This window comes from Chelonoidis abingdonii, chromosome 26, assembly GCF_003597395.2.
Source record: "Chelonoidis abingdonii isolate Lonesome George chromosome 26, CheloAbing_2.0, whole genome shotgun sequence".
NCBI classification, from domain to species: domain Eukaryota; kingdom Metazoa; phylum Chordata; order Testudines; family Testudinidae; genus Chelonoidis; species Chelonoidis abingdonii.
In genome coordinates, this window is record NC_133794.1 from 12934705 (window position 1) to 12962602 (window position 27898).

The 27898-nt window shown below is 59.6% G+C and overlaps 1 protein-coding gene across 1 annotated transcript in view; it reads right to left on the reverse strand.

Annotated features, from left to right (window-relative positions):
* The window catches only part of RARG (retinoic acid receptor gamma), a 66150-nt gene extending 43325 nt beyond the window's left edge, over positions 1-22825 (reverse strand). The window contains exons 1-2 of the mRNA XM_032786788.2: positions 22680-22825; positions 5424-5881 (exon numbers count right to left, since the gene is read on the reverse strand). Coding sequence (XP_032642679.1) covers positions 5424-5613 — 190 coding nt within the window. The 5' untranslated portion in view covers positions 5614-5881; positions 22680-22825. The remainder of the gene's footprint in view (positions 1-5423; positions 5882-22679) is intronic.
* Positions 22826-27898: the final 5073 nt, after the last annotated feature.

The following is a 27898-nucleotide window of genomic DNA, read 5'->3' on the forward strand; positions in this document are numbered from 1 at the left end:
AATTAGTCACCCAGCCCATAATCCCAGGCGCCCGCCAGATCTGCTCTGCAGGGCAGGCGATGCCCCTGGCAGGGAGCAGCGATGGGGTTGCTGTACCAGGGCTTGCCCTGCCACTCTCCAGCAGCCAAACCCCAGGTGCGGCCCAGTGCAATGGGCTTGGGCGGCCCCCAGGGCCCAGCGAGCACTGGGATGGGCTAGTGAAGTCCGAGAGCCCCTGCACAAGGGAGAAAGCAAGCCAGTGAGGTGCCCTGACCCCAGCCCACTTTGCTCCCGCGATGGAGAACTGAAGGACTGGGTGGGAAAAGCCGCCCGCCCGCTGCCTGCAAGGGGCTGGTGAGGGGAGTGCACAGAGCCCTTTTCACTCCAGCGCCACCCGGGCCCCTCTCAGCAGTTCCCATCTGGAGCCAGATGAAATAATTCTTTCCAGCGGCGCTGCCAGCACCCGTCCATCAGGCACTGATTAAAGCCGTCACCCTCCATCGGCTGAGCGAGAGCCGGGCCTGCGGAAAAGCCAGTGTGAGCAGAACAGAAGCCAGCTTGCTGTTCGCGTGGAGTTTGGCAAAGGGGGCTGAGGGAGCCAAGGGGGCTGGGCTCAGGGTGAACAAGGGGGCTGGGCCGGGGGCAGTCCAGGGGGCAGATTCCTCTGCCAAAATTGTACCCCTTTCCTGTATCCCAAAACACGAGGAGGCCGTTCCGTGGTCACAAACACCACCTGGCCTGAAAACTCCCCCAAGCTGCAGCCAGACCTGCTGAGCCCCACATTCGCACCCCTGCTGTGCCCCATGGGCCCCCCACTTAGCCCCAGGCTCTTGTCCCCCCATCATGAATGGCAGCTCCACCTCACATCACCACTCCAGACCTCGGGGGCTCTCGGAACAGCAGGGGACACTGTGCCCGTCAGCTAATGCCCTGCCCTAGGCGGAGCGAGGCTTCACCCACACGCGCCCTCCCGACGCGGTGGGGGATCGCAGCAGGCACCATCTTGCCCAGCTGCTCCATCCCCTGAGACGCCAACGTTCCTGCCCCTCCCACGCAATGTACTTGCCGCTCCGCCAGGCCCTAGGGCAAGCACCACCTGCAGCTGCCTGGGATTCCACTGTCAAAAAGCCCAGGCAGGCTCCCACACCCACGCGGGCAGGGCTGGCTCTAGCAATTTTGGCGCCCCAAGCACGGTGGCACACCGCGAGGGGCGCTCTGCCGCTCGCCAGTCCCGCGGCTCCGGTGGACCTCCCACAGGCGTTTCTGCGGATGGTCAGCTGGTCCCGCGGCTATGGTGGACCTGCCGCAGGCGTTTCTGCGGAGGGTCCGATGGTCCCGCGGCTTTGGTGGAGCTGCTCGCTAAGGCGTGTCTGTGGGAGGTCCACCGGAGCCGAGGGACCAGTGGACCGTCCGCAGCCACGCCTGCGGCAGCTCCACTGGAGCTGCCTGCCACCCTCCCAGCAACCGGCAGAGCACCCCCCGCGGCATGCCGCCCCAAGCACGCGCTTGAGGCGCTGTGGCCTGAACCCGGCCCTACACGCGGGCACGCCCCTGGGCTCCCCATACCAGGGCCAACGTTGCACAGGATGCTGGCCAGGTCATGCCAAGCAGGGCACTCACCAGGTGTGGCACAGGGCCGAGCGGCGTTCCAGGGAGCAACCCGAAAGTCTAGTGGCCAGGGCGGGATGGGTCATGCTACCCGCCCCATGCTGCCTTCAGATCCAGCTGCGGGGAAAGGAACGACGTGGCAGCCCCTCTAGCAGGCAGGGAGATGGTGTAGAGAGGAAAGGCTGCAGGTTGGGATTACAAGGCATCAGCAGAGCTGGGGGTGGTCAGCAGAGCTCAGGGGGGCAGCCCAGGGCTGGGATAGCCTGGGCAGAGCTGAGGGGAGGACCCAAGGAGAGGGGGCGTGACTCCCCTGTCAGGAGCCCCCCATACAAGGGACGACTCTGACACCCACAGGGATAAGACCAGTCCCACGTGCGGCGCAGACACGTGCGGCCCGTGACTGACAGCTGGGGCGGCATGGGGATGCGGCTCCGGCATGTTGGGATCCTCACACGGGAGACCAGGCTGGGTTCCAGGCCTGTCCCTGCAGGCAGGAGGGGGCTGAGCTCCACGGAGCCCTGAAGCCCTGGCACTGAGCCACCAGCCCCGCCAAAACGTTCCCCGGGGACGGGGGCAGGGCTGACTCACCCCTGGCACTAGAGGGCAGCAGGGGCTGCTGGGAGACTCTTCCCCCTAGAGAGCCATCTCCGCCAGGGGCAGGACCGTGAGCTCCCAGGGCACCATGGGAGCCCAGAGACAGCGCCCCCCTGTCCCCCTTAGACCACTGGGAGGTCCCATCAAAGCATAGCCCATCACATCAGGTCATCGCGACGGGTCACCGTGGCATCCCCGAAAAGTCCCAGCACCAGCTCCCCACGGCCCAGCGCTGACCCTGCCATGGCCTGATGGCAAACCCAAACGCGGCCTAGCACCAACCCCATCACGTCCGGGCAATGACCCCGCCGCATCCCAGGGCCAAACCTAAAAATATCCCAGCCCCACGCCCGCCACACCCTGATGCCAGCCACGCCATGTGAAGGCACCAATCCCGCCACTTCCCCGCACGGACCCTGCCACACCCTGGCACTGACGCGGCCGCATCCTGGCAGCAGCTCAGCCATTCACAGGCACCAATCCTACCACGCCCCGATGACAAACCCCAAATTGCCCTACCACACCCTGGCGCCGACCCCGCTACACTCCTGCGGCAACCCCCTCCCGCAGCAGCCAGCACAATGGGGGCCCTGGTCTGGGATGGGACCTCCAGCTGCTCCCGGAATAAAGAGGCTGGAGCCCAGCATTAATCCCTTCACATATGGAGCCAGCCCCACTGCACCCCGCCATTAACACCTTCGCATCTGGAGCCAGCCCCACTGTACCCCACCATTAACCCCTTCGCATCTGGGGCCAGCCTCACTGCACCCCGCCATTAACCCCTTCACATCCGGAGCCAGCCCCACTGCACCTCGCCATTAACCCCTTTGCATCTGGGGCCAGCCTCACTGCACCCCGCCATTAACCCCTTCACATCCGGAGCCAGCCCCACTGCACCTCGCCATTAACCCCTTTGCATCTGGGGCCAGCCTCACTGCACCCCGCAATTAACCTATTCGCATCTGGACCCAGCCCCACTGCACCCCGCCATTAGCCCCTTTGCATCCAGTGCCATTCCCACTGCACCTCACCATTAGCCCCTTCATATCTGGAGTAAGCCCCATTGCACCCCGGCATTAACACCTTCACATCCAGAGCCAGCCCCACTGCACCCCGCCATTAACACCTTCGCATCTGGAGCCAGCCCCACTGTACCCCACCATTAACCCCTTCGCATCTGGGGCCAGCCTCACTGCACCCCGCCATTAACCCCTTCACATCCGGAGCCAGCCCCACTGCACCTCGCCATTAACCCCTTTGCATCTGGGGCCAGCCTCACTGCACCCCGCCATTAACCCCTTCACATCCGGAGCCAGCCCCACTGCACCTCGCCATTAACCCCTTTGCATCTGGGGCCAGCCTCACTGCACCCCGCAATTAACCTATTCGCATCTGGACCCAGCCCCACTGCACCCCGCCATTAGCCCCTTTGCATCCAGTGCCATTCCCACTGCACCTCACCATTAGCCCCTTCATATCTGGAGTAAGCCCCATTGCACCCCGGCATTAACACCTTCACATCCAGAGCCAGCCCCACTGCACCCCGCCATTAACACCTTCGCATCTGGAGCCAGCCCCACTGTACCCCACCATTAACCCCTTCGCATCTGGGGCCAGCCTCACTGCACCCCGCCATTAACCCCTTCACATCCGGAGCCAGCCCCACTGCACCTCGCCATTAACCCCTTTGCATCTGGGGCCAGCCTCACTGCACCCCGCCATTAACCCCTTCACATCCGGAGCCAGCCCCACTGCACCTCGCCATTAACCCCTTTGCATCTGGGGCCAGCCTCACTGCACCCCGCAATTAACCTATTCGCATCTGGACCCAGCCCCACTGCACCCCGCCATTAGCCCCTTTGCATCCAGTGCCATTCCCACTGCACCTCACCATTAGCCCCTTCATATCTGGAGTAAGCCCCATTGCACCCCGGCATTAACACCTTCACATCCAGAGCCAGCCCCACTGCACCCCGCCATTAACACCTTCGCATCTGGAGCCAGCCCCACTGTACCCCACCATTAACCCCTTCGCATCTGGGGCCAGCCTCACTGCACCCCGCCATTAACCCCTTCACATCCGGAGCCAGCCCCACTGCACCTCGCCATTAACCCCTTTGCATCTGGGGCCAGCCTCACTGCACCCCGCCATTAACCCCTTCACATCCGGAGCCAGCCCCACTGCACCTCGCCATTAACCCCTTTGCATCTGGGGCCAGCCTCACTGCACCCCGCAATTAACCTATTCGCATCTGGACCCAGCCCCACTGCACCCCGCCATTAGCCCCTTTGCATCCAGTGCCATTCCCACTGCACCTCACCATTAGCCCCTTCATATCTGGAGTAAGCCCCATTGCACCCCGGCATTAACACCTTCACATCCAGAGCCAGCCCCACTGCACCCCACCATTCGCCCCTTCGCACCCGGATCCAGCCCCACTGCACTCTGCCATTAACCTCTTCATATCCAGTGCCAGCCCCACTGCACCCCACCATTAGTCCCTTCGCATCTGGAGCCAGTCTCACTGCACCCCACCATTAACCCCTTCACATCCACAGCCAGCCCCACCGCACCCCACCATTAATCCCTTCGCATCTGGAGCCAGCCCCACTGCACCCGCCATTAGCCCCTTTGCATCAAGTGCCAGCCCCACTGCACCCCGCCATTAACCCTTTTGCATCCAGTGCCAGCCCCACTGCACCCCACCATTAGCCCCTTCATATCTGGAGTAAGCCCCATTGCACCCCGCCATTAACACCTTCACATCTGGAGCCAGCCCCACTGCACCCTGCTACTAACCCCTTCACATCTGAAGCCAGCCCCACTGCACCCCGCCATTAGCGCCTTCACCTACAGAGCCAGCCCCACTGCATCCTGCCATTAACCTCTTCATATCCAGTGCCAGCCCCACTGCACCCCACCATTAGTCCCTGTGCATACACAGTCAGCCTCACTGCACCCCGCCATTAACCCCTTCACATCTGGAGCCAGCTCCACTGCACCCCACCATTAACCCCTTCGCATCTGGAGTCAGCCCCACTCACTACAACGTGGCACCACACATCCCAGCATCAATCCCATCTTGGCCTCGATCCCATGCCAACCCACCATCAGCTCACTGTGGGCTATTGCCAGCCCTGCCACCATGCAACATCACGGCCTCACAGCTTCTCATGGTACCCCTAAACAATGATGAACCCCTCGCTCCCTCAGTGTGGCCCCCCCAGCTCCGGGTACTTACACAGAGATGCCATCTCCTTGGGCAGGTCGGTGGGGAAGCCCCGGAAGTAGCCTGCACTGGTGAGCACCTCGAAAGGGGGTGAGCCCCGGATGCTGCTGGAAAAGGCGAAGGGGTAAACGGTGGGGGGGAAACCATTCATGTGGCCCAGTGGGGTCCCGCTGGGGCAGACCCTCTCCTTGTTCGCTGCCATGGCAGGGGAGGGCCTGCGGGGGCGGGGGGGGTCGTCCGTCTGCTATGGAGCAACGCCCGGCCCCGACCCGTTTTCAGCACCGGCCGAAGATCCTGGTGGCATCAGTCGCCCCCCATGGCGAGCACGCCATGGCCCCTGGGCATCTCCCTTGAAAGATGCAGGGGGTAGTGGGGTTGGGGTGTCCTCGACCAGGATTTATCCCCCCACACCGCTGGCGTTCCTTCCTCCTGCCTTCAGAGGATCCAGGGCATCTGCTGGGCCTTCCTGGCTGCGGAAGAAGAAGGACAGAATGAGACGGTGCCGGTGAAACTGCCGGCCAGCCCCTCCCTTCCTGGTGGCGGAGCTCAGCACCACGCTGCCGCTTGGCACAGATGCCAGGGCAGGGCGAGCAAGAGCCAATAAGCCAGCCAGGGGCGTCGGCCCCCTGGAGCCTGGCTGCACTGCATGGGCACTGCCAGTGCCCAGACTCCCAAAGCCCTGCCCCCGCAGGGACCCTTGCAATGGGGGAGAGGGTGGGCAGGAAACTGGGGGCCGCGGCCAGGGCCTGGCCCGGAGGGTCGATGGCATCACGCCAGGCTGCCCTGATGGAGGAAGAGCAGCTGCAACCCTCTGAGCTGCTCCATATTCAGGCACAGCAGGGCTCCAGGTCCGACTTTCCACAGGGCCCTGCACCCAGCAGCTCCCGCTGGGCCTTGCAAGCTAGATTTGCACCCAGGACGCTGACCCCAAGAAGCTCAGGGCTCTGGGACAGCGCCAGCTTGGTCAGGGCACTCCTGACCCTGCAAGGGAGGTGGGGATAGCCCAGGAGCTCAGAGCACACACATAAACACGCACACACCCAGTACAGGCATGTACACGCTCATGCAGGCTTGTGCACGCAGCACAGGCACAGGGAAAGCAGCCCCCCCCTCCCGTCCCCCACACAGGCTCTGTCTCTCTCAGGTCTCAACTCCTCACCCCACCCCATGTGTAACAGCTCTGATCCCAGCCCAGCCCCGGCTGGGGGGAGAGGGGGGGGTGGCGGAGGGGGTAGAGTTGCCAACCCTCCAGGATTGTCCTGGAGTTTCCAGACTGCAGTGAGGATGAGAAGTGCTGTTAATACTCCAGGGATCTGGCCTGACACTGCCCCCGAGTGTCATCCTCCCCCAGGCCTGTGCCAAGCCTCATGCCCCTGGGCGGCCAGGCTCCCCCGGGTAAAAGGACATCGCCTGAGCCCGTGGGGGCCGAGGGCTGGCTGAGGATGAAGCAGAAACCCAGCAAACCCCACTCCCTTGGTGAAAGCTGTCCAGCCCCCTCCCCTTCCCTTCATGGGCCATCCGGTGAGCCTAGGGTGACCAGATGAGAGGGAGTGGGGGTGGTCCACCAGCAGAGAAAAAAAAAAGGCTGAGTGCTGCTGGTGGAGCGAAATATCAGGACAAAGATCGGTCGGGACGCGGGACAAACATCTAAATATTGGGACGGTCCCGATTTTATCGGGATGTCTGGTCACCCTACGTGAACCCCCAGTGCATGATGGCAGACCAGAGACAGCACTGCCCCCATGGGCCTCCCTGTTAGTCCCTACTGCATCAAGGGACAGCAGCGGGGCTCAGTGGAGGGGGCACTTCCAGATGTGCAGAGCAGAGAGCTTGCTGGGAATACAGCTGTCCCAGCATGCTCTCTGCCAGGGCGTGTGGCGTGCAGGGCTTCAGGTACCCATGGAAGCCAATCCCGTCCCAATTACGGAGGGCTGGATGGCTCTGCAGCCCCATGGGAAGGGTGATCTGGAGGCCAGTCCAGTAGCCTGTGACCCACGGTGCAGGGGCCATAGCCTCAGATATCTAGCCACACCCAAGGGGAGGGGACATGCCACTGTTTGGTTCGACAGTCGGGACGCCTGCCTAGCCTCTCCTGCTCATTGCCGGCTCACCCCAGAGGACTGGGGTTGGGGTGGTGAAGGTTCAAACTGGCTTTGATAGGCTCATTAGCATCTGCCTGACACCCCCCTGCCACCTCAATCCATACGGCTCAAGTGCTTTGCAACAGATGGGGAGACTGAGGCCCAGTGAGGGGGAGGGACTCACCTGAGGTCACCCAGCAGCACTGAGAATAGGACCCAGGAGTCCTGCCCCCTCCCCAGACAATCCTGTGCTCTAACTCATGGCTCAGGTAGGGTTGCCAGCCCTCCAGGATTGTTCTGGAGTCTCCAAGAATTAAAGATGATGTCATGTGATGAAACCTCCAGGAATATGGCCAACCAAAATTGGCAACCCTTCCCTGCTGCCCTGGGAGCCGAGTAGGTTTACTGCGGCCAAGTGGGTTTGAACACCCCCTGGCTCAGAAATGCATGAACAGGAGAGACCTAGACACAGGGTCCAAACGACACCCGCACCCCCTTACTCACAAACACAAACACACACACACACACGCAACTCACATGCACACAAACAGCAACTCACATGCACAAACACACCACACACACACCCTGACTCATACACACAAACACCAACTCTTTCTCTCTCACACACACACACACACACCCCTGACCCAGGGTGTGCATTTAAAATCCCCATCCAGATCTATATTTTGATGGCAGCCCCCACACCCCAGTGGAGAAACCCGGGGTCCAACCCCAGGCCAGCAAACAGCACCATCGGACCCCAACACGGGCCCTCTTCCCCCGCCTCCTGCCGTGTCTGGACAAGGCCCTGACTTGGCCGTGCATTGCGCTGGCCCTTTAAGCAGCTCCGCACAAGGGCGCGCGTGTGTCTGTGTGTTTTTCCTTTTGAACCGGGGCCAAAGGCAGGCAATTTTTTTGTGCTTTTACCATATGATTTAAATCAAGAGTCATTTCAGGTTCCCAGATAAATGGAGCTTATGTTCTCGATGCCAGCGCTCGTCTGGGCTTGGCTCGCCCTGCATCGGCGCGGCCTGTACCACCCCGGGGGCAGAATGCGAGCGCGTCACATCTTCCACATGGAACACTACACCATAGCCCTAATTCACAACAGCCGCCTCTGCGGCTCCCACTCCCCCCCACGCCCAGCTCCCCACCACCACCTCTGCTGCTTGTTTTCTGTTCCCCCCCACACACCCCTTTGTTCGGGCTCCCGCACTCACTCCCCGGGGTGATCTTGCCTCACCCTAGTTTGAAACTGGGAGGCAACGGCAGGGAGGCAGCGGGTAGCGTGGCAGCCGTGGGAAATGGGTGAAAGGGGATTGCTGGCATCGTGCCTCGGGGGGAGCAGAGGGGCAGTGGCTGGCACAGTCACAGTGAACAGCAGAGCCGGGCTGGCACAAGGAAGGGAGGTGGCAGAGGGGTTGGCATGCTGGTGGGGAGTACCATGAAGATAGTCCTCCCGAGCACGATAACAGCAACTGGCACAAGGATGGGGAATTGCAAAAAGAGAGAGCGAATAGCAGAAGAATGACTGGCAGAGGAGAAATGGCCACAGATGAGAGAGAGGCCCAGTGCTTGGTCTCGGGCAGGGGGAGAGGCTGTGCTTAGATTGAGAGGGGCTACCTCGTCTTGCTGCAGAGAAGAGAGGCCCTGATGCTCACCCCAGTGGTGGGGGACTGTAGGGAAAGCTGCTTCTTCCCCTTCTGATCTGGGGTCACAGTTTGCCAGGGGCTTCCTTGCTTTGAGCCCCACGGGTCCGATCCACGCCCGCAATACAGCCAGGGGGTAAATGTAGCCCCATCCCCCTGCGGATCCCCCTGGAGCAGGCAGTGGGCTGCACCCCGCATCTTTGTCCTACAGGCCCAGGGCGCTGAGGTCCAAGCTGTCCCTAGGGATGACCTGCCATGTGGTGCCCCCACTGGTGAGCGTGGGAAGCTGGAGTGTTGAGCCAGGCAGGAGACTGGAGGGTATAAAGGGGAGGAAATTAGCATCCCCTGAGGAGGATGCTAATGTGCATCATGCTGGCGTTGCACGCTGGCTGGGATCCCCCCTCTGGGGGCACTGACACATGGAAAGCACCCGCTGCCCACAAGGTTCGTGTGTGAGCTTCCCCGGAGCAGCGCCCAGCTGGGACGCCAGTGCTGTGAGCTTCCCCGGAACAGTGCCTTGACATGACTCTGGCAGGCACCAGCACAGCAGCTCCAGGGAACAGCCCAGCTGCACAAACGTCCCTAGAGCCAGTCGTCCCTCCGAACTGGCCTGTGCACACATCCTACTGGGGCGGGAGGATGGTGTTGGGTGCCTTTAAAAATCCAAGACTTCGCTGGCCCACAGCTCTGCTCCCCCTGCTGCGGAGGACCCTGCCAAGCGGCCTGTGGAGTGAAAGCCATGAGATTTCAAGTGAGCCACTCACGTAAGGGCTTCGTTTCCGTAAGCTTTTCCATATGTGAGGGCCTCTCGGAGCCCGTGTTCCAAAAATAAACGTGCTGTCAGGCCGAGGTGTCCAGCCCATGGAAACCAGCGAGAGAACCAGCTCACAGATACCCCTCTGCAGAGGGAGGGCCCCCTGCTTTCTCTCCAGACCCTGGGCTGGGATGGTGGGGAGGGGGGAATCAGCTGTGGTGCTGCTTTCCAACCACTTTGGGGATCGCAGGTTACATCCATGCAGAGGTGGCCTCCGAAACGTCATAAGTTTGCCGTTCTCAGCCAGAACATGGTGAGGTCACACTCAATGGAGCTGGCTTCTCCCACCTTCGGCATGGTGCAGACAAGGCCCTGGCCCCAGCCTTGGAAAAGCCCAGAGAAGGTTTCACTCCATGTGTCCAAGAGAATTCGATGCTCGCAGCAAACCCAGGCTGCCTGGGCAGGCCTCACAACACGTGGTCGCTAGTACGGCTGTCCCGGCAAAGAACCCCAATGGTGGACGTAGCTTCGACTGGCAAAGCTGCATCATGCACTGGGTGTCACTTATTCCAGCCTCCAGCAACTGCAGCACCAGGGGCTTCTGCCAACGCAGCGACGCTAGCCAGGGATCACCCCTCTTCAGGCTGTAGGGCCGACCTGGCCTTTGACTCTAACCTCCTTGGCGTGGCCATGGCCCAGACTGGAGGGAATCTCATCTCTGCTAGGACCATTTTCTGTATTTCAGGAGTGCCCAGAGGCCCTCACGCAGGCCAGAGCAAAGCTATGCCAGGCGTTTCTCAGCCACAGAGCGGGGAGGAGACAATCTGAGGACCCAAGCACGGGTGGGAGGGGAAGTGACTGGCCAGAGCAGGTAAAACCCAGGTCTGTCCCACCCTGATCTGCCCAGTTCAGCCTTTGGGGTCTGGTCCATCAGAGCAGTCTGAGCTGTGATGCCCAGCTGGGGAGGCCGAGCAGCCTGCAGCCGGAGCCCTGCTCAAATCCAGGGGCTGTCTTTTTTGGTAACGGAAAAAGAGACGTGGATTTTCCACTCGCCTCGCTCCTAAGGGATTTGATGCAAACGTCCCCCCTCCAGCCCCAACTGCCACGGGGCTGCCACGCATGGCACCTGGAATAACGGTGCCAGGGCCTTCCACACTGCTTCTGCGGCAGTGAAACAAATCAGTGTGAGCAGCCAGCCCAGCTGCTCAGAGGTACTCGTGCGCCGAACTCTGGGAGTTAGGCACCTCTGCGGAACTGGGCCCAAGCGCTCAGGGCCTCCACTGCAATGGGGCTTAAGAGCCAGTGCCCTTTTGCCCCCTTTCTGACCCATTTGACTGGCAACGCCCTCTGGGTACCTACCCCATCACGCCGGGGAGGCTGGGAGATCTGGCAGGACTTTGGGCTGGGGGTGGGGGCAGGAAAACAGTCAGACGTTTCCCGGGGGCTCCGCGCTGACCAGGGGAACAGCACCGAATGCAGCAGAAAGCACATCCACTCCAGCACACCTGGGACCCAGCAGGGCGTCCCAGAGCCCTCCAGAGGGACGTTTCTCTGGAGCAGACAAGCTGGTAGCTCTGAGCAACGTGCATGGGAATGGGTGGCTCTGGCCGCTGGGCAGCGGAGTCCGGCGAGGTCCCAGTGCTCCCTGGCACAGCCAGGCTCAGCACAGACTGTCACTCCATGCTGCTGCTTAAGCCATGGGGCTAATGCAGATGGGGGTGAGCTGACAGACACAAAGACTGGGGCTGAGCCGGAGGCGGGTGTATTTCCCACTGGGAGCCGGACACAGCCACTCTCCACCAGGGCCAGGGCCTGGCATTGGAAGGTGCCATTCTGCTGGCCCCCCTCAAGACCCGAACGGAGCTCAGGGTGCCACGCACACACACAGGCCAGGAACATCCTAATCTAAGGCCCCAGCCACTAGGCCATGCAGCTGATCTTGGGTTTCCAGACTGTGTAGGACCCCCCCTTATAGTGTGGTGCCCGAATACTTCTCACTCTCTAAAGGATTTCTCCTCCCAACCCCCACCCCTGTGAGGCAGGGCAGGGATCCCATTGTGCAGATGGGAAAACTGAGGCTCAGAGCAGCTATGATGCAGATCCTCGGTGGTGCCTAAATACCTTGAAGCCAGGGCTCGGCCTAGCGTCTGTCTTTCTTCTCTGCTCTAGGCCAGCTCCTGACCCTGTTGAACTCCACAGGACCGCTGACAGCAATTTCAATTCGCCCCTGTGACCCACCACCGCCCGCTCCACACCTTCCCCGTCAGGACGCTGGCAGCGCTGCTAGCGGAGGTGGAGTGCGGCACATTCCAGCCTATCCCCCTTGCCACAGCATCCTCCAGAAATATTTCCCCTCTGGGGTTTGCAAGCCGTTTCAGCTTGCAGGGTGGGGTGGGGTGGGGGGGATTTTCGGGAGGTGGGGAGGGGAGGCCGGGTGGAATCCACTGAGCTGGGTTTGTGGGTTTGTGTTTTTTGTTGTTTTTTTTAAAAAAAGCTACTTGAAGGTGGGGAAATAAATACAGATTTTCCACTTTCCCAACAAACTGTTCCTGGCAAGGGAGACAATAATTAGACTGTAACGGGGGCTGTGGGTGGTGGTTGGGGAGGCAGCAGGTTAGGGCTGCGGGGAAAGGTATTTGTAAGGGAGAGACGGGAATTGCCACCCAGGCAAGTCTTGTCTCTTAACGCTGGCACTGCAGGAGCTGGATTTCCAGAGAGGCTCAGCTCCCACTTAGGCACCAGAGAGGAGCTGGGTTTTCAGAAAAGTCAGCCTGTGGCGGGGAGCTCTTAGCACCATCAGGGCCCTTAGAGATGGGGTGGAGGTCTGGGAGCCTGGACTCCTGGGTTCAGTGCCTGATTCTGCAAGGGGCAGGGTTGTCGGAGTGTGTATGTCGGTGAGAGTGTGTTGGGGTTGGGGTGTGTGTGGATGTATCACTGTGTGTATCTGTGGGGCTGTTGCGTGCGTCGATCTGTGTGGTTTTGTTGGGGTTGGTGTGTTTGTTGAATCTGTGCTGAGGTTGGTGTGTGTGTGATATGTGTGTGTGTGTTGGGATATGTGAGTGTAAATATTGGTGTGTGTCTGTTGGACTGGTGTGGGTGTTGGAGGGTGTCTATGTTGAGCTGGGTGTGTGTGCGTGTGTACATGTTTCTGTTTGCTGAGATGTTGGAGTGTGTGTGTGTGTTGAGCTCTGTGTGTGTGTGTGTGTGTGTGTGTGTGCGCGCGCTGGGGGTGTTGGAGTGTGTCTGTGTTGAGCCATGTGGGTGTAGGTGTGTGTTTGCTGGGAGTGTTGGAGTGGGTCTGTGTTGAGCTGTGTGTGTGTGTGTTTGCTGGGGGAGTTGGAGTGGGTCTCTGTTGAGTCATGTGTGTATGTGCACGTGTAACCCACACAGTTACATGCGTGTGTGTTTGCTGGGGGTGTTGGAGTGTGTCTGTGTTGAGCTGTGTGTGTAGCTGGGGGGAGGGGGGCTATATCTCTTTTCTCCATGCCCGCAGCTGCCATGCCAGGCCCTTATTCCAGTGGGTGTGACTGGTCCCAAACACATGGGGGGTGAGAGCCAGAACCTGCTCCCCAGTGCCCAGTGGGAACCAAACCCACAGGCTTAGGCAACAAAATCAAACCCAGCCCCGTGGAGTTTCCTGGGTTGAGCACCTGGGCGCATGCAGGTTCTTCCCCGACTTGCAGCACCGCATTCCTGAGCGCAGCCACTGCACTAACCCCTTCCGCCCCACCAGGGATCCCGGCTACACGGGGAACAGGCCCAGCCCGCCCCTCACCCCGAATCAGAGTCAGCCAGCCCAGCTCGAAATCCAGTGGGACTCTGGGGGCTGGACTGGGCCCAGTTTCTACAAACAAGGGGGCCTGAACTGCCGCCTCTGGAAGGATCCAGAGATTGAACCCTCAGCTGGCCGGGCTGATGGAAAACCCAGCCAGAGAAGGTAGCAGCCAGCCCCCAGCAAGTGCCAGCATTTCTGGGGCTCGGCTGGAGCTGCTTAGTCATCTTTAATGCCCTTTCCTGGGGCTGCAGGGACAGAGGGTGGCATTGGGCGCGATCAGACAACACGGGGCAGTGGTTACTCCCTGGGGCAGCGGTTACTCCCTGGGGCAGCGCTAGGCTCGGGTGGGAAGCAGGGACTGTTCCTTTTCCTGCCCATCCCTGCAGCAGACCGATCCCCCACCATCCACACGGGCCCAAGCCAAGTTCCGAGGGCTCGAACCGGAAGCCAGGAGGCAAGTCGCTCTGCAGTGCGGACGAAGGTCAAGCCTCAGCCCCGCGTCGGGGGGTCTGCGTGGCGTGGATGCGTTAACACGGCTGAGAGAGCCGGGTTCTGCGATTGTGAATCCAGGTTTACAATGCATTGTGGACGTACCACAAATGCTCGTCAGTAAGTCATTTGCCCTTCCTCCTGCCTCTGAAACCTGGAGGATCACAAGCTGTTTGCAGGCATTTATTAAGGCCTGTTCTACAGTTTGGGGACCAACTTAGCCATACCAGGACAGGTGAAAGGGTACGACCCAGCCCAGCGGGGACCCAGTTATACCAGTATAAAAGTGCTTAGACCTGCATCCACACAAAGGAACCGGCCCACTTTCACTGCACTGATTCCTAAAAGACTGTAGTTAAAGCAGTATGTGGCCTAAATCCCACAGACCTCAGGGTGATGAGTGAGAGTCATTCCTGGGCTGCAGGTGGGGAAACTGAGTCAGAGAGCGAGAGAGAGGAAGTGATTTATCTGAGGTCACAGAGTGAGTCAGTAGGAAGCTGGAAATAGAGCCCAGGAGTCCTGGCTTCCAGATGGCACCATTATAACCACTAGACTACAGTCCCCTTCCCAAGATAGAAACGAGGAGTCTCGGTCCCCCCCGCCCCCCCCCACGCTCTAACCACTAGAGAACACTTCCCTTCCTACGCTGAGCACAAAACCCTCCCTCTCCTCTGCTCTCACCACTAGACATGACTCCTGTTGCCTCTTTGTCCCTGTCTGGAAAACAAGGATGATTCTCACCACGGAGGGACATTTGGGGAAATGAGAGAGGGTCAGAGATGCCCGGACGCCCGTCATACAGGAGGTGCTAGACTTGGCTAAACATGCTGTTCGCATTTGCACAGAGCCCCCCAGCTCACGCTGAGCCCCCCTCCCCAAACTCACTAGGTGATCCAGGACCAGCTGAATCACCCCATAGTAACTGACCCCAGCCAAGGAGGGAGGGGGGCTGACCCAAAACCCAGATGATTATCAGGTAGCAGAGACCCCACCCGAGCTCAGTGCCGGATGCTGCACAGGGCCACAGAGTGAGACCCGGTCCCCGCCCCGGGCAGCTCAGCGCCTAACTAGAAAGAGAGGAGAAAGGAACAGGCCGAAGGCCAGCAGCAGAGCCAAGCCCGCGTCTGCTGAGTCCCAACCCAGTACTCTAGCCACTAGACTTCACTGCCTCAAGCTAGGCCTGAGTGCCAAACAGCCGGGAGCCTGAGGCCACACAAGTACCCACTGCCGCCCGGCTCTGTGGAGCCAGCCGGACTTCCCTGCGCCGGGGGCGGGGAGGGGAGATTCAGCTCCCCCGAGGACTCTGGCTCCATGTTGGGGGTTCTGATCGTGGAGGGGCTTTAAGAACGGGGCAAGGTGGGGGACTGGGATTGGCCTTCGAGCTCCTCTCCCTGCCGCACCTCCTAGCCCAGCCGCCGAACAAAGCTCCCATTTACTGCCTCCGCTCGCACGTCTGGGGAAGGTATTTCCACCCAAACCTTTTTCCATGACCGAATTAGCTCCTTTAAAAAAAAAAAAAATAATAATAAAAAAAATAACCCAGCCAGCAAGCCGGGGCCTGTCTCCCAGCCAGCCGGGCAGGGACGGCTGAGCGCAGCTCCCCACCCCCAGCTCCCCGCCTGGGCCGGGAGTAATTTTAGCACTGACATCTGGCTTCGGCAGTCCCGGTGGGCGGGCGAGGAGGGGCTGGAACGGGCTTGTTCCTGGCATGTGGGGGCAGGTGAGGGGCTGGTGCTGGTGGCCCAGTGGGCAGATCCAGCTGCTGTCAGGGGCTGGACGCGTGAACTCTGGTGCTGACGGTTCTGGCTGGGGAATGGATCCTGAGCTGATGCCAGGCTCTGAGGGGAGGCTACTGCCCGGCCTTGGCAGCTCCCAGCCTGTTGCCCGCAGTGCCGCAGTTTCGAGTGTGACTCAGCCACTGCCAGGGAGCTTGGCCAAGACCAGAGGTGGCTGAGTCAGGAGGGTGCTGGAGCAGCAGACGGGAGAGACGCATCCCTCGCCTCCCGGCCCAGCCCGTGCCCTCCCCCAGCAGTGCTGGTGCCCAGGGCACTTCCCAAGGTGCTGCGAGCAGGACACAGCAACACCACGCCCTAGGGAAGGTCCCAGCCACAGGCCTCCAAGCATCAGGGAACCTCAGAGCTCCCAGCACCTCCCTGCCCTGGGCTCACTGGGACAGTCGCAGTGCCGGCCCTGAGATCTCAAAGCACCTGCCCGACACTTGTAGAGCCTCACAGCCCTGCTGGGAAGAGGTCAGTGGGAAACTGAGGCACACAGAAAGGAAGCAATTCCCACAGCAAATCAGAGCAGAGCTGGGAAAAGAACCCAGGAGTCCTGGCTCCCAGCTCCCGCCACCCTCCCCTTTCTGAGCTAGAAATAGAACGTAAGCAGGAGGGGGCTCGCTCTGCCCCCTGCCGGGTCACAGCCTCTCTGATCTTGGCCTCCATGCCCCTGCAGAGCCACCACTGGGCTGGGGTTTAACACCCCCAATGGGCATGCCCACCCCTCTCTCCTGTAGCCAGCCAGAGGGCCCAGTATGGCGAGAGATTAGCCGGAGCCAGAACGCCGGGCGGGGTGGGAACTGTGAGTTGGCGTGGGAATGGGGCAGCAGCTCCCTGGGCGTGGGCAGCCAGAGAGAGGTGGGGCCGCAACCGCCTTCTACAACAAGAACAACAGGCTCTTCCCTCAAGGTGTCATTATCCCAGGGTTACAGACAGGGAAACTGAGGCACAAAGAAGGGGAAGTGGGAGAGTTGCCCAAGGTCAGTGAGTCAGCAGCAGAGTCAGGATTAGAACCCGGTGACTGGGTTGAGCAGCAGACTCAGACCCCTGATGCTATTCCCAGATCTGCCAGTGGCCTAGGGGGAGCTCCTTCCCCTCACTTTGCTGCTGCGTCCCATCCCTGGGGGTTCCCTAGGGCAGGAAGCGGCTCTCGCGGGATGTCCGTGCAGCACCTGGTGTCTCTGGTAGATGTGAACAGGGCTGGTGGATAAAGGGTGGGGAGCAAGGGCAGCGGATCTGCCCTGGGGCAGGTCATAGCAGTGCGGGAGACAGCGCAGGGCTCTTGGCCTCGGTGCCCCGGGGGGAACTATGCAGGCAGAGTTATGCTGGGAGGAGAATGCCCCCACTGGGGGAAGTGGGACCAGGAGATCTAGGTCAGTTTGCATTCACACCTTGGTGTACACTGAACAAAACCTTTCCCCTGTAGACCAGGACTACCACAGCCCAGGGCCCAAGCCCCAGCTGGCCCGGTGCTGACACCACTAGCCTGGCTCTTAGAGAGTCAGGTTCAATTCCTGCTTTCCCATGGACTCCTGCATGCCCTTGGCCATATCACTTAGCTGCTCTGTGCCTCACAATAGAATGGGGATAGGCCTGCCTGCCGGGGGGGATTGTGGGGCATGCAGGTGCCATGGTGATACCTGGGATGGAGCAGTGAAGGCCTCCAAAGAGGTGACTTGTACCCCCTCAGCTCAGATGATGCTCTGAGTCCTCGGGCACAGCTTGAAACCCGCCAGGCCCTGAGCCATGGTGAGAAGCCGCAGTGCTGATTGCTTCGAGAGCAGGGTCCCATTGTGCCAGGTGCTGCCCAGACACAGGGTCAGAGACAGCCCCCATCCCTCACAATCCAGACAGACGAGGGGAAGGGGAAGTCCCCCAGGAGCAGAGCTGGGACGGTGTCTGAGTGCTTGGGCAGTGTTCTACCCACTAGACCATACTGCCTCTGAATGCTACTCAGGCCTTTCAGGGGGCAGTCTAGTGAGAGGACAACATGTGTATTCAGGATGTGAGTTAGGAGTTCACCCATTGGTAAACCGAACGATGGCCATGTAGCCCTGACATGGTTTTTAGTGCCAGCACCTCAGACTCTGCCCTGGGGGTTGAAAGCTGGGCCGAGTCTGCCTGCTCAAACGCCATCCCTGCAGGAGAAATCCTGCTGCTGGAATGGCGTGTTATCCAGAGCCCAGGCTGTTGGGAGACATGGGACCTCAGGCCATGGTCCCCCGGCCCACGAGCTGCCTTACCCCAGCGTCCTGCTTCCAAACCCCTTGTAGCCCAGCAGCATCTTGATTTGCGCATCATGGAATTGATAAGACTCACAGTGCTGGACGCTAGCACGTGTGCCTAACCGTGCTGTGATCTGTTCATAGGGACCTCCCTTCCCAGGGGCTGCTCTGACCCTGCTAGCGACAGCCGAGCTCGAATGCACAGCCTTCTGCTCCCACGGCCACCGGACTTAAGGAGAAATCCCCCTCAGCTCTTAACAATATAGAGGCTATGACACATAGTCAGCCCATTGTGATTTCAGCCAGTAGAGGGCAATGGTGAGTGAGCATGGGTGCTTGTGCTCACACATACAACTCACCACCACACCCTCCTTTCTGTGTACTTTCACTGGGTCTCTCGGCTAAAAAATAAAGCTGGTCCTTAGGCCCACTCCAGCCCCCTGGCCAAATTCCCCTTGGGTGAGTCTGTTCTGCCTCCCTAAATTTCTCTTGTCATTTCAGTCAGATTCAGGTGTCTCCTTCACTCCCTCTCCTAAATCCTCCTGCAGCGTTAAACTGCTGCCATGCCCCACCCCAGAGGTGGCTGCATCTCCATGCCTGGTGCGATTCCGGCTCCCCCAAGCCTGTTGGGATCCCCTGGGACATTCCACATCAATGAGCTAGGCTCACTGCATGATAAAAAAAATGAGGAGGACAATGGGGCGCAGAAGGTGCGGGGTCCATGAAGAGTCCAGCAGGCTTGGGTCAGATCAAGCATGGTATCAGCTGAACAGCTGCTCCAGCATCCAGCCGGGGGATGGGGCTCACCCTGACTGCAGGGATCTTATGCTGTGAGGTGGGGGTGGGGGGGTGGTTTAGATAATTGATGCTTGATCCCGTGCTGTCCCCAGTAATAACACTGTGTTGCTCCTACAGCCTGGCAGGGAGCTTCCCAAGTAGCCTTTTTGGCCTCCCAGCTGGGTACATGCTAGCACCCCCATTTTACAGAGGGGGGAAACTGAGGCACAGAGGGATAAGGTCATCTAGCAGGTCATTGGTGGAGCTGGGAACAGAAGCCATGTGTCCTGATCCTCCAGCTCTAACCACTCCCAGAGCTGGGAACAGAACCAGTGACTCCTGCCTCCCAGTTCCAATCCACCAGACCCCACTCCCCTCTCCTCCCACAGCTCGGAACGAAACCCAGGAGTCCTGCTTCTAGGCGCCCCTGCTCTAACCACTAGGCAAAACTCCCTTCCAGAGCAGGGGATAGAACCCAGGAGTCCAGTTGCCCCTTGTTCTAACTGGAATTCCACTTCCTAGAATACTTTGCCTTTAATAAATACCCCCAACCTAAGAAATGCAGTGGGGTTTGAGCTATCATCTACGTTCCACCCCTCTGCCGAATGTCCCAGTGATACTAAATGTTGCCCTGATCCAAGCAAACCGATGAGAAAACTCCTACTGTTTGTTTCAGACGGGAGTGGGGTACAGATCCTTTCACAGAAGGGGACTCTGTGGAAACAGCCCCATTGTGTGCAGTGTTCTCTGGGACGCTGCTCAGCTCAGCCTTTGACTACCAGCGCCTCAGACTCTGCCTTGGGATCTGAGAGTCAAGCTGGGTATTTCCTGCTTGTGCCCCAGCCCCAGCAAGAAAGATGCTGGAGTGGGGACCTGGCTCCGGGATCTGTTGCCAATGCAGGAGCCAGGCTGGACTCCAGCTCGCTCGCCCTCATGGACTGGAGCTAGCAGGAGGGAAGATTTCTCCAAATGGATCCTGGCCAGGAAGGAAGCAGGTATGCTGGGATAGCGTCCCGGAGCAACGCAGAGCCCATGGAGACACAGTCCCTTCCACTGGGAGCAAAGGTTAGAGGCCAGAGTTCAGGGGAGTAGATGGAAAGTGGGGAGCTGCCGACTGGACTTGGCAGGAGCTACTGTTGGAGCCGTTAGGGAGGTAGCCTGGAACTAGCAATTTCTTCTCTCCCTCACAACCCTCCCCCCACCCCAAACGTCATCCACAGACACCAAAGCGACTTTGCAAATGGCTGGATTGAGCCTCATGACCTCTCTCGGGAGCTAGAGTACAAATGGGGAAACTGAGGCATGCAGGGCCTTGGCCCACAATCATGTACTGAGTCAGAGGCAGAGCCACAAAGAGAACCCAGATGTCCTGCCTCCCAGTGCAGCCTCTAGGATTCCACTCCCTCCCAGAGCTGGGGATAGAACCCAGGCATCCTGACACCCACACCTCTGCTCTGCCCATGCACCCTCCCCTTGCTGAGAATGGAACCCAGGAGTCCTGATGCCCATATCTGTGCTCTGACCACACACGCTGCCATAGCTGGGGAGAGAATCCAGGTGCCCTGGTGCCAGGCCCCACCTTCTCTATCCTCTAGGTTCTGCTGGACAATGCCAGCCCCTTGAACAATGGACCGACCAGCAGAGACTGGGGGCTCCGGACTCTGCCTGCTCCTCCATGCCACCAACTCGACTCCAACCCAAGGCCATGAAGAGAGCACAAGCCACTCTCCAGCCCATTGGGGCACCATGGCTCTGAGTCCTGTTCTCAGCTGCTAGGTGCCCGCTATGCCAATAGACAAAGAAGTAGGTTGGCCACAGAGCCGGATGCCCCTCCTTCCCCAGAGGTTGCCCCCCCACACACATAGGCTGGGGGGTGGCATGGCCAGGGGCTTACCCTACGCTCTAGAGAAGCGGAGGCATCTGGGGCCGAGTTTCCAGCAACAGGAGGGACCGAAAGCTAACTAGAGCAGAGTGTCTAAATCTCCTAGTCAGCCTGGCAAGCTCAGCCGGCTCCCCAAGGAGGCCGGCTCTGCTCTCACAGCTACGTCCCTAATGCAGCTCGCCGAGCAGGACTCACCTGCAGGGTCTTGGCCTCTATCTCTGGCACAGCATCACCTGGGGGGTGAGCTGAGGCAGATGAGCTCCTGCCTTTGCCTTTACGTGCACCGCACCTCCGCCGGGCCAGACCCACAGCCGCTGTTACTCAGCCTAGCCCCCTGCCTGGGCTTAGCAGGGTGACACCCATTGGTACCCGCTGGAAATTGGCCCAAGATTGTGAGAGGTTCCTAGGGCCCGAAGGCCAGGCGTGCGTGGGAGAGCGGAGGGACAGGCAAGGCAGAGAGCAGAGATGCACGTACAGCACCTTGCACAGTGGGGAGCCCGTCTGGACAAGGGCCTCGGCCTGCTACCGTAATACATGGGATAGTAGAAAGAAATGCACCAAGAGAGGGGTGTGTAGAGGGATGGATGGATAGCTAGACAGACCCCCTTCTCACCCTGGATACTGGGGGCTAATGGGGCATGGCCAACCCTCAGCCCCCATTCCCGGGGGGGGGCTAAGGGTGGGGTGAGCAGTGACAAGGGCACAGTAAGGGGGGCAGGCCCCGCTCCACAGCGCCTCCTCCCCACTGCTTTAGGAGGCCCAATGCTCCCAGCCCCCTGCACCAGGCAGAGTCACCTAGAGCCCCGGGGGTCGGAATGGGACTGAGGCAGAACGGAGGCCTTCCCCGAACTAGCCCTACCCCTGGAGCCCTGTTCCCCCTGCCCCGCGGGAGCCATGTGCCACCCACACGCCCCAACCCAAACACCATGGTTCTGAGGTGCTACAACAGAGCCCCAAGGCGCCCCCTGCCCCCCGTCCCATGTGCCCCTGTGAGGGCCCTGCGGGAACAGGCCAGGGGGCGAGTGCATAAGGAGGGACACTCCTCAAAAGCATCCACCAAATCTCCCCCTCCCTCCCAACATAGCAAGGATGGAAAATCCCCCTTCTTCCCCACCCACAGCACCTCCCAACCCCTCCAGCCTGCCCCCCCAGCTCTGATCTAGCAGACTGGAGTCAAGGAACAACTGCCCCCCGCCACCACACACACTTGTCCAGCAGCCCCCTGCCCCATCCAGTACCACAGACCTTTCCTGAACGACCCACCCCCATTCAGGGGGCACAAACCCAGCTCAGATTCCCCAGCTCTCCCCATCACCTCTGCAAGTGGACCCCTGAGCAGTAGGCGGGGGAGATGGGGGGGCAGGGCTGGCACAAAGAGCTGACACCTCCCCATAGCCAGGGGGCCGTAGCTTTCAAGGTGAGGAGCCAGCACCCCCCCAAAAATGACCATTGATAGGGAAAGGAAGATGGGTGGGAACCTGGAGTCGCAATGGGGTCTGGGTGGGGGGACTGGGTGTGATGGCTGAGAGCAGCTATGAGATTTTGCCTGAGCCTGTCTGGGGTGAGACACGTGTGTCCTGTCCGCACACACATCCATGCCCCACCCCCCCCAGACTCCTTCCCCAACTCCCAGCCCCAGCCCCACACTCCAAACACGCCTTTGGACGCGCTGTCACTTAGTTCCACTCTGCCTCCCCCTCCCACCCACCCCACCAAAGTCCTTCCCCGAGCCGGGCACAGATGCCCCAAAATGCCCGCACACTCCGGCAGGGACGGGGACACCACCACCAGCCACAAATCACAGCTCCCAGCCTTCCTCCCGCCCGGCCGCGAGCCCCAACGCCTGAGCCGGTCACACCTGGGAGCCACGGGTCGGGAGGGGTCACACCTGGAGCGGAGGAAAGTTTCCAAACTGGCTGCGTCCGTCCGTCCGTCCCTGGGTGCGTGTGGCTCCGTCTCTCCCTTCGCCTCGGTTGTGCGTGTGTGTGTGTTTTCTAACATTCACTAAGAAATCATTATCCTCGGCTATTCATAACCCCGGCCGGTCATGTGACGCAGCCCTGAAAATATACAGCACATTTTTTCAGAAACCACAGAATGACTTCAGGCAAAGACACGGAAAATATTTTCACTGCGTTCCCCCTCCTTCTCCTGCTGCCGCTGCGCTGCCCTGCCAGTGGCACCACTCCTTGGGCTGTGCACATGTGCTCACACTCTGACATGCATACACCGTGTTCAGTGCGACACACACACACACGATCCAATAGCATACACCCCCTGGATTTATGACTGATCCACACCCAATCACACACACCCCGATCCAATATCATACACACCCCGGATCTAATGACTGACACACTCTCACACACACACACCTAATCTCTCACACACAGCAGATCTAATGACTGATGCATGCACCTCCCCCAATCCAATATCATACCCCCAATCCAATCTCTCACACGTACACACTCACACCCTAGTTCCAATGACACACATACTCCCCAGATCTAATCTCTCTCTTTCACACATGTCCCAGATCCGACATTCCCCCATCTAATATTTGCACACGCTCACAGCCCAGAGCTATTCTGACTGACACACACAATCGCATGACTCTAACACACACACTCCTAATATTGACACCCGCCACACCTCAATCTAATATCACACGCACACTCCAATCCGACTGATACATACCCCCAAGATCTAATATCACACGAACACCCACACACCCCAAATCTAACATCGTGCACACACACACACACACCTGATATAACTGACACCTCCCCGATCTAATATCGCACACACACTGATCTAATATGACTGACTCAGACACACCCCAGATCTAACACTGCACCCCACAAATCTAATATCACACACACACCAGATCTGATATCATATATACACACACACAAAACTAATGTGACTGACACCTCCCTGATCTAATATCACACACACAGATCTAATATGACTGACACAGACACCCCCCAAAATCTAATATCACACCCCCAATCTAATATTGCACACACACACTCCAATCTAATCTGACTGTCCCCTCTCAATCTAATATCACACACACACAGATCTAATATTGCACACACACACAGGTCTAATATGACTGACACACCCCCCCCAGAGCTAATATCGCACATGCACTGTCGCTGTTCAGGGCCCCGGGAGGATCCAGATTGGAAACCTGGGAGTTATTCCCACTCCTCCTGGCACTGAGTCCCCGAGTGGGGTCAGCCATAGCCTCCTTCTCTCTCTCTCAAAGGGAGGCGCCACCATCCTCCCTGCCCTTGAGTTATTGGCTGGGACATCTGGCTTCTCAGCCCCAGCCGCTGTCCGTGAGTGTACCGTGAGACACGCCGGCTGCAGAAAGGCAAGCAGCAGGGGGCTGACAGTCATGGCTAGTGCAAACTGCACTGCTGCCACTTGTGCCCAGCGTCGATCGTGCAAACGGTGGGCACGCTACCCTTGGATCGTGGGGACTGCAGAACCATCACTCGCGCTACGCCCTGGCCTCCCCCAGGCCAACGACAGCCACTGTTCAGGCCAAGCACTGACTGTGTCAGTTGCAGGAGCATGTGAGACCCTCACACACCCCAGAGCCGTGACTCCTGCTGGCCACTGAAAAATCGCAGGTATGCCAACCACGGAGCATGCCAGCCACTGACCGTGGTAACTCCAGAGCCAGTGATCATGCCAAGCACTGGGTTGTACCAAGTACCATGCTAAAGTTCATGCCCAGCGCAGAGCAAAATGGCTCCAGAACATGCCAGCCCCTGAACATGAAAATGAGGGTTGTGCCAACCATAGACTGTGCCAATCCTGCGGCTGCCAGCTATTGCTTATGCAACTACCGGTCATGCCAGCTGCAGAGCACGCCAGGTCCTGACAACCATGGAGCCCCTGAATATACCAACCACAGAAATGCCAGCTATGGCTTATGCAACCACCATTTCTGCCAACACAGAGCATGCCCAGCCACGGAGCAGCATGCCAGGCTTTGAGGAGGACAACCCAAGACACTGCCAGCCAGAGCTGATAATGACGCCAAAGCACTGAGCTGGCCAATCAAGCCCTCACCAGGAGCTGTCTCCTCTGGGGACTGGAATGCCTGGGTCTGGGCCTGGACCCACAGGCCCCTGAAGGCCAGTAGAGCTCCTTCGTCCCAAGCCCTGTGGTCCCCGGTGGGAGCCTTTCCACCATGAAGCAGGGCACACGGCGCAGGCTGTGAATTTCACATTTCCCTAGTCAAATCTAGGCCACCCCAGAACTGGCAGTGCCCGCATCCACCTCCAGGCTGCCCCTTGCCCCGGAACTGAACTGACATCTTCAAAACTCAGCCCCCACAGGCCCCTGGGCTGAGTCCTGCTGGTCCCTGTTACGGGTTATTCAGGGGGCTTGGCTGAGGCTAGATCCCATGTACACACGACCCTGCACCAGAGTGGCTAAACTGGATTCGTTTAACCCCCCGCCAGGATCCTCTGATTCCAGCTCAAATCTGACACGTTTCACTTTCGTTTCCCCCTGCTCCTGATCGACTGGAACAAAACCCATGCAAGCCTGATATGAACTGAAGCAGGTGTGTCCACACACGGCCCTGTGCTCTAGATTAATGAAAGCAGTTCAAACGCCCGCCTCTACTTCCAGTGGGTTAACCCTGCACGCAGCCAGTCGCAGGGCCTGATCCTGCTGCTCCTGGCCTCAGAGGCGTCCGGCGTAGGCGAAGAGTGAGTCTGACTTTCACTCACCCAATACAACCATGACTGCCCCTTCAGAGGGCTTTTTGGGATTGTAGCAGCCTCGTCCCCTCCCAGATCCTGGCATAGAACCCAGAAATCCTGGTCCCCACCCCTCCTCCACCCCCCAGGTCACGCTTCCTTCATGGACCCAGGAATCCTGTCACCTAGACAACACTCTCTCCCACAGCACCCAACAGGGGCACTGGGGCCAGCACTGACTGCTCCACTCTCTGCAGTACAGGGCCCCTGAGTGCTGCATTGAAGTTAGAGGGGAGAGCACCTCCTACTGATAATCAAGGGTGCCTATGGGTGACAGTGCAGGCCCGTCCTCTCCCTTCCCGCAAGGCCCCATTGGGAATGGTGGGCACAAGGAGCCAACTTGAGCACCGTGGCTTGCCCCGTGGGTGCTGGAGGCCACAAGGGAGGTGCCCCTGGCCCTGCTGAGCCCTTCCAGGACGCGGGTGTCTGGGGAGAGCGCCTGTCCCCGCGGCTGCAGCCTAATGACCTGCAGCTGTACCTCCAGCTGTGCTGGAACGTGCCGACTTCACTTTGAACTCGCTGGCTTTGTGGGCGCCAGTCTCTCCTAGGGAAGCCATTTGGAAATGGTTTGTTTGGCGTTTGGATTGGGGGCGGCAGGGTGTGTGTGTGTCCATCCGTCCCTTTCCTTGGCCCCTTTTCTTTCCCGAGAAAGAAAGAAGGAACAAGAAAAGGAGAAGAAAAGACTAACTGAACCACAAGCGGGGAGAGAGAGAAAGAACACGGAGAAGGAAGGAAGGAATGAAGGAGCGAGACGCAGCAAGGCAAAGAAGAAAGAACATAACACAAGGAGAGAAAGAGAGGTGCCCACGCCACTGGTGCCAGTGCCTGCCATATGGAGCTCCCTGGGCCTGCAGCAGCTCCTTGGGAGAGGAGCCGGCACTGCCTGCTGGGGTTGCTGTTTCTCTAGCTGATCACATTTCCACGGGACAACCAGACACCGAGTTTGCTCCAGGTCCCCTTCCCCAGTGACCTCCCCATGCTCACAGGGCGAGACAGCCCGAGAGGTGGGAATAGAACCCAGGAGTCCTGCTCCCCCACTTTCCACACAGCTCCAAGCAGACCAGCTCAGGCAACCCTGCCCCTCCTCTGGGGGTCACTCACCCACATAGCCTCACTGCCTGGGCAGCCCCACCCCTGCTGGGACTAACCTGCTCCTCCTCCACAGGGAGCACTGCTCTTCACCCACTTTCTACCGGACACATCCCCTCTAGGGCTGGGGAGCTAACCCCCCACTCTTTGGGAGCACTGAGCAGGTACCCCAGGGGGGTACCTGGCCCCCAATCAGTCCCTCACACCCAGCCACCTCATCCCCATCCATTCTCCTCCCTAGTCCTAACACGCTGCTCTAACTACCCGCAGCAGGGCTTGAACCTGGAGCCAAGGCACCTTGAGCTATGAGACAACAGCCCCAGAGCTGACAGCTCCAGCAACCTCAGGGAGGGGGTTGATACTCACCAAACTATGGGCTTGGCTTCTCCAGAATGGAGGTCCCTTGGCAGCTCAAGGGCTCACCGGGGGGGCACCCTGGCAGAGAGGACATGGAACCTGGGCTTGGCTGGGACGTGTCCCACTGGCGTTAGTCTCTCCCCTTGAGCACTGGACAGAAGGACACTGAAAAATTTGGACCCACGTGAAACTGTCAGGTTGGGTCGAAGGACCATCTACCACTGAGAAAATGGCTCGCAGGGTGCCGGGGCGGGGGGAGGGAGCTGGGATCTGCTTGGTGCCCTCCCTATCAGTTTCTGGGAGCCCCTTCCTACTGTCTGAGCTCAACTGGTGCCCCACCCTGCCTGGCACTGGCAGGACCCCAGCGACTAGCAGATTTATCTGCCATGCTGGAGAAGTGAGGCTCTGAGGGACCGCAGACTGGGATGACAGATACGGGGAGGGGGACGAAGGGAGGAGAGAGCCAGCACTGGGCAGACGGGGGGATTTGGGCCAGATACTGCAGAGTCTGTGTAGGGATCGAACCCTCCTGCTTCAGCACGAGCCAACTTCACACTTGGGGGGTAGAGGGGGCCCATCACTGCCCCCTGCAGGGCTGTCACACCTTCCGCTGCAGCAGCTGGGGCTGGGACACTGGGCTAGATGGCCCAGCCGGCTCAGCCAGGCTGGCCCCATGTTTATTCGACCCTGGCTGGCTTTGTATCCAGGACTGGTGGCCATCAGAAGAGCCAGGGGTCTTGGTGCACTGGCATGGAGGGGACAGCTCCATAGGGGGTGTGCGCCCCCTCCCCCCAACCCAGCAAAGGGTTAACGCTGATCCTGCCTCCCGGGAGCCCCTGTGCGT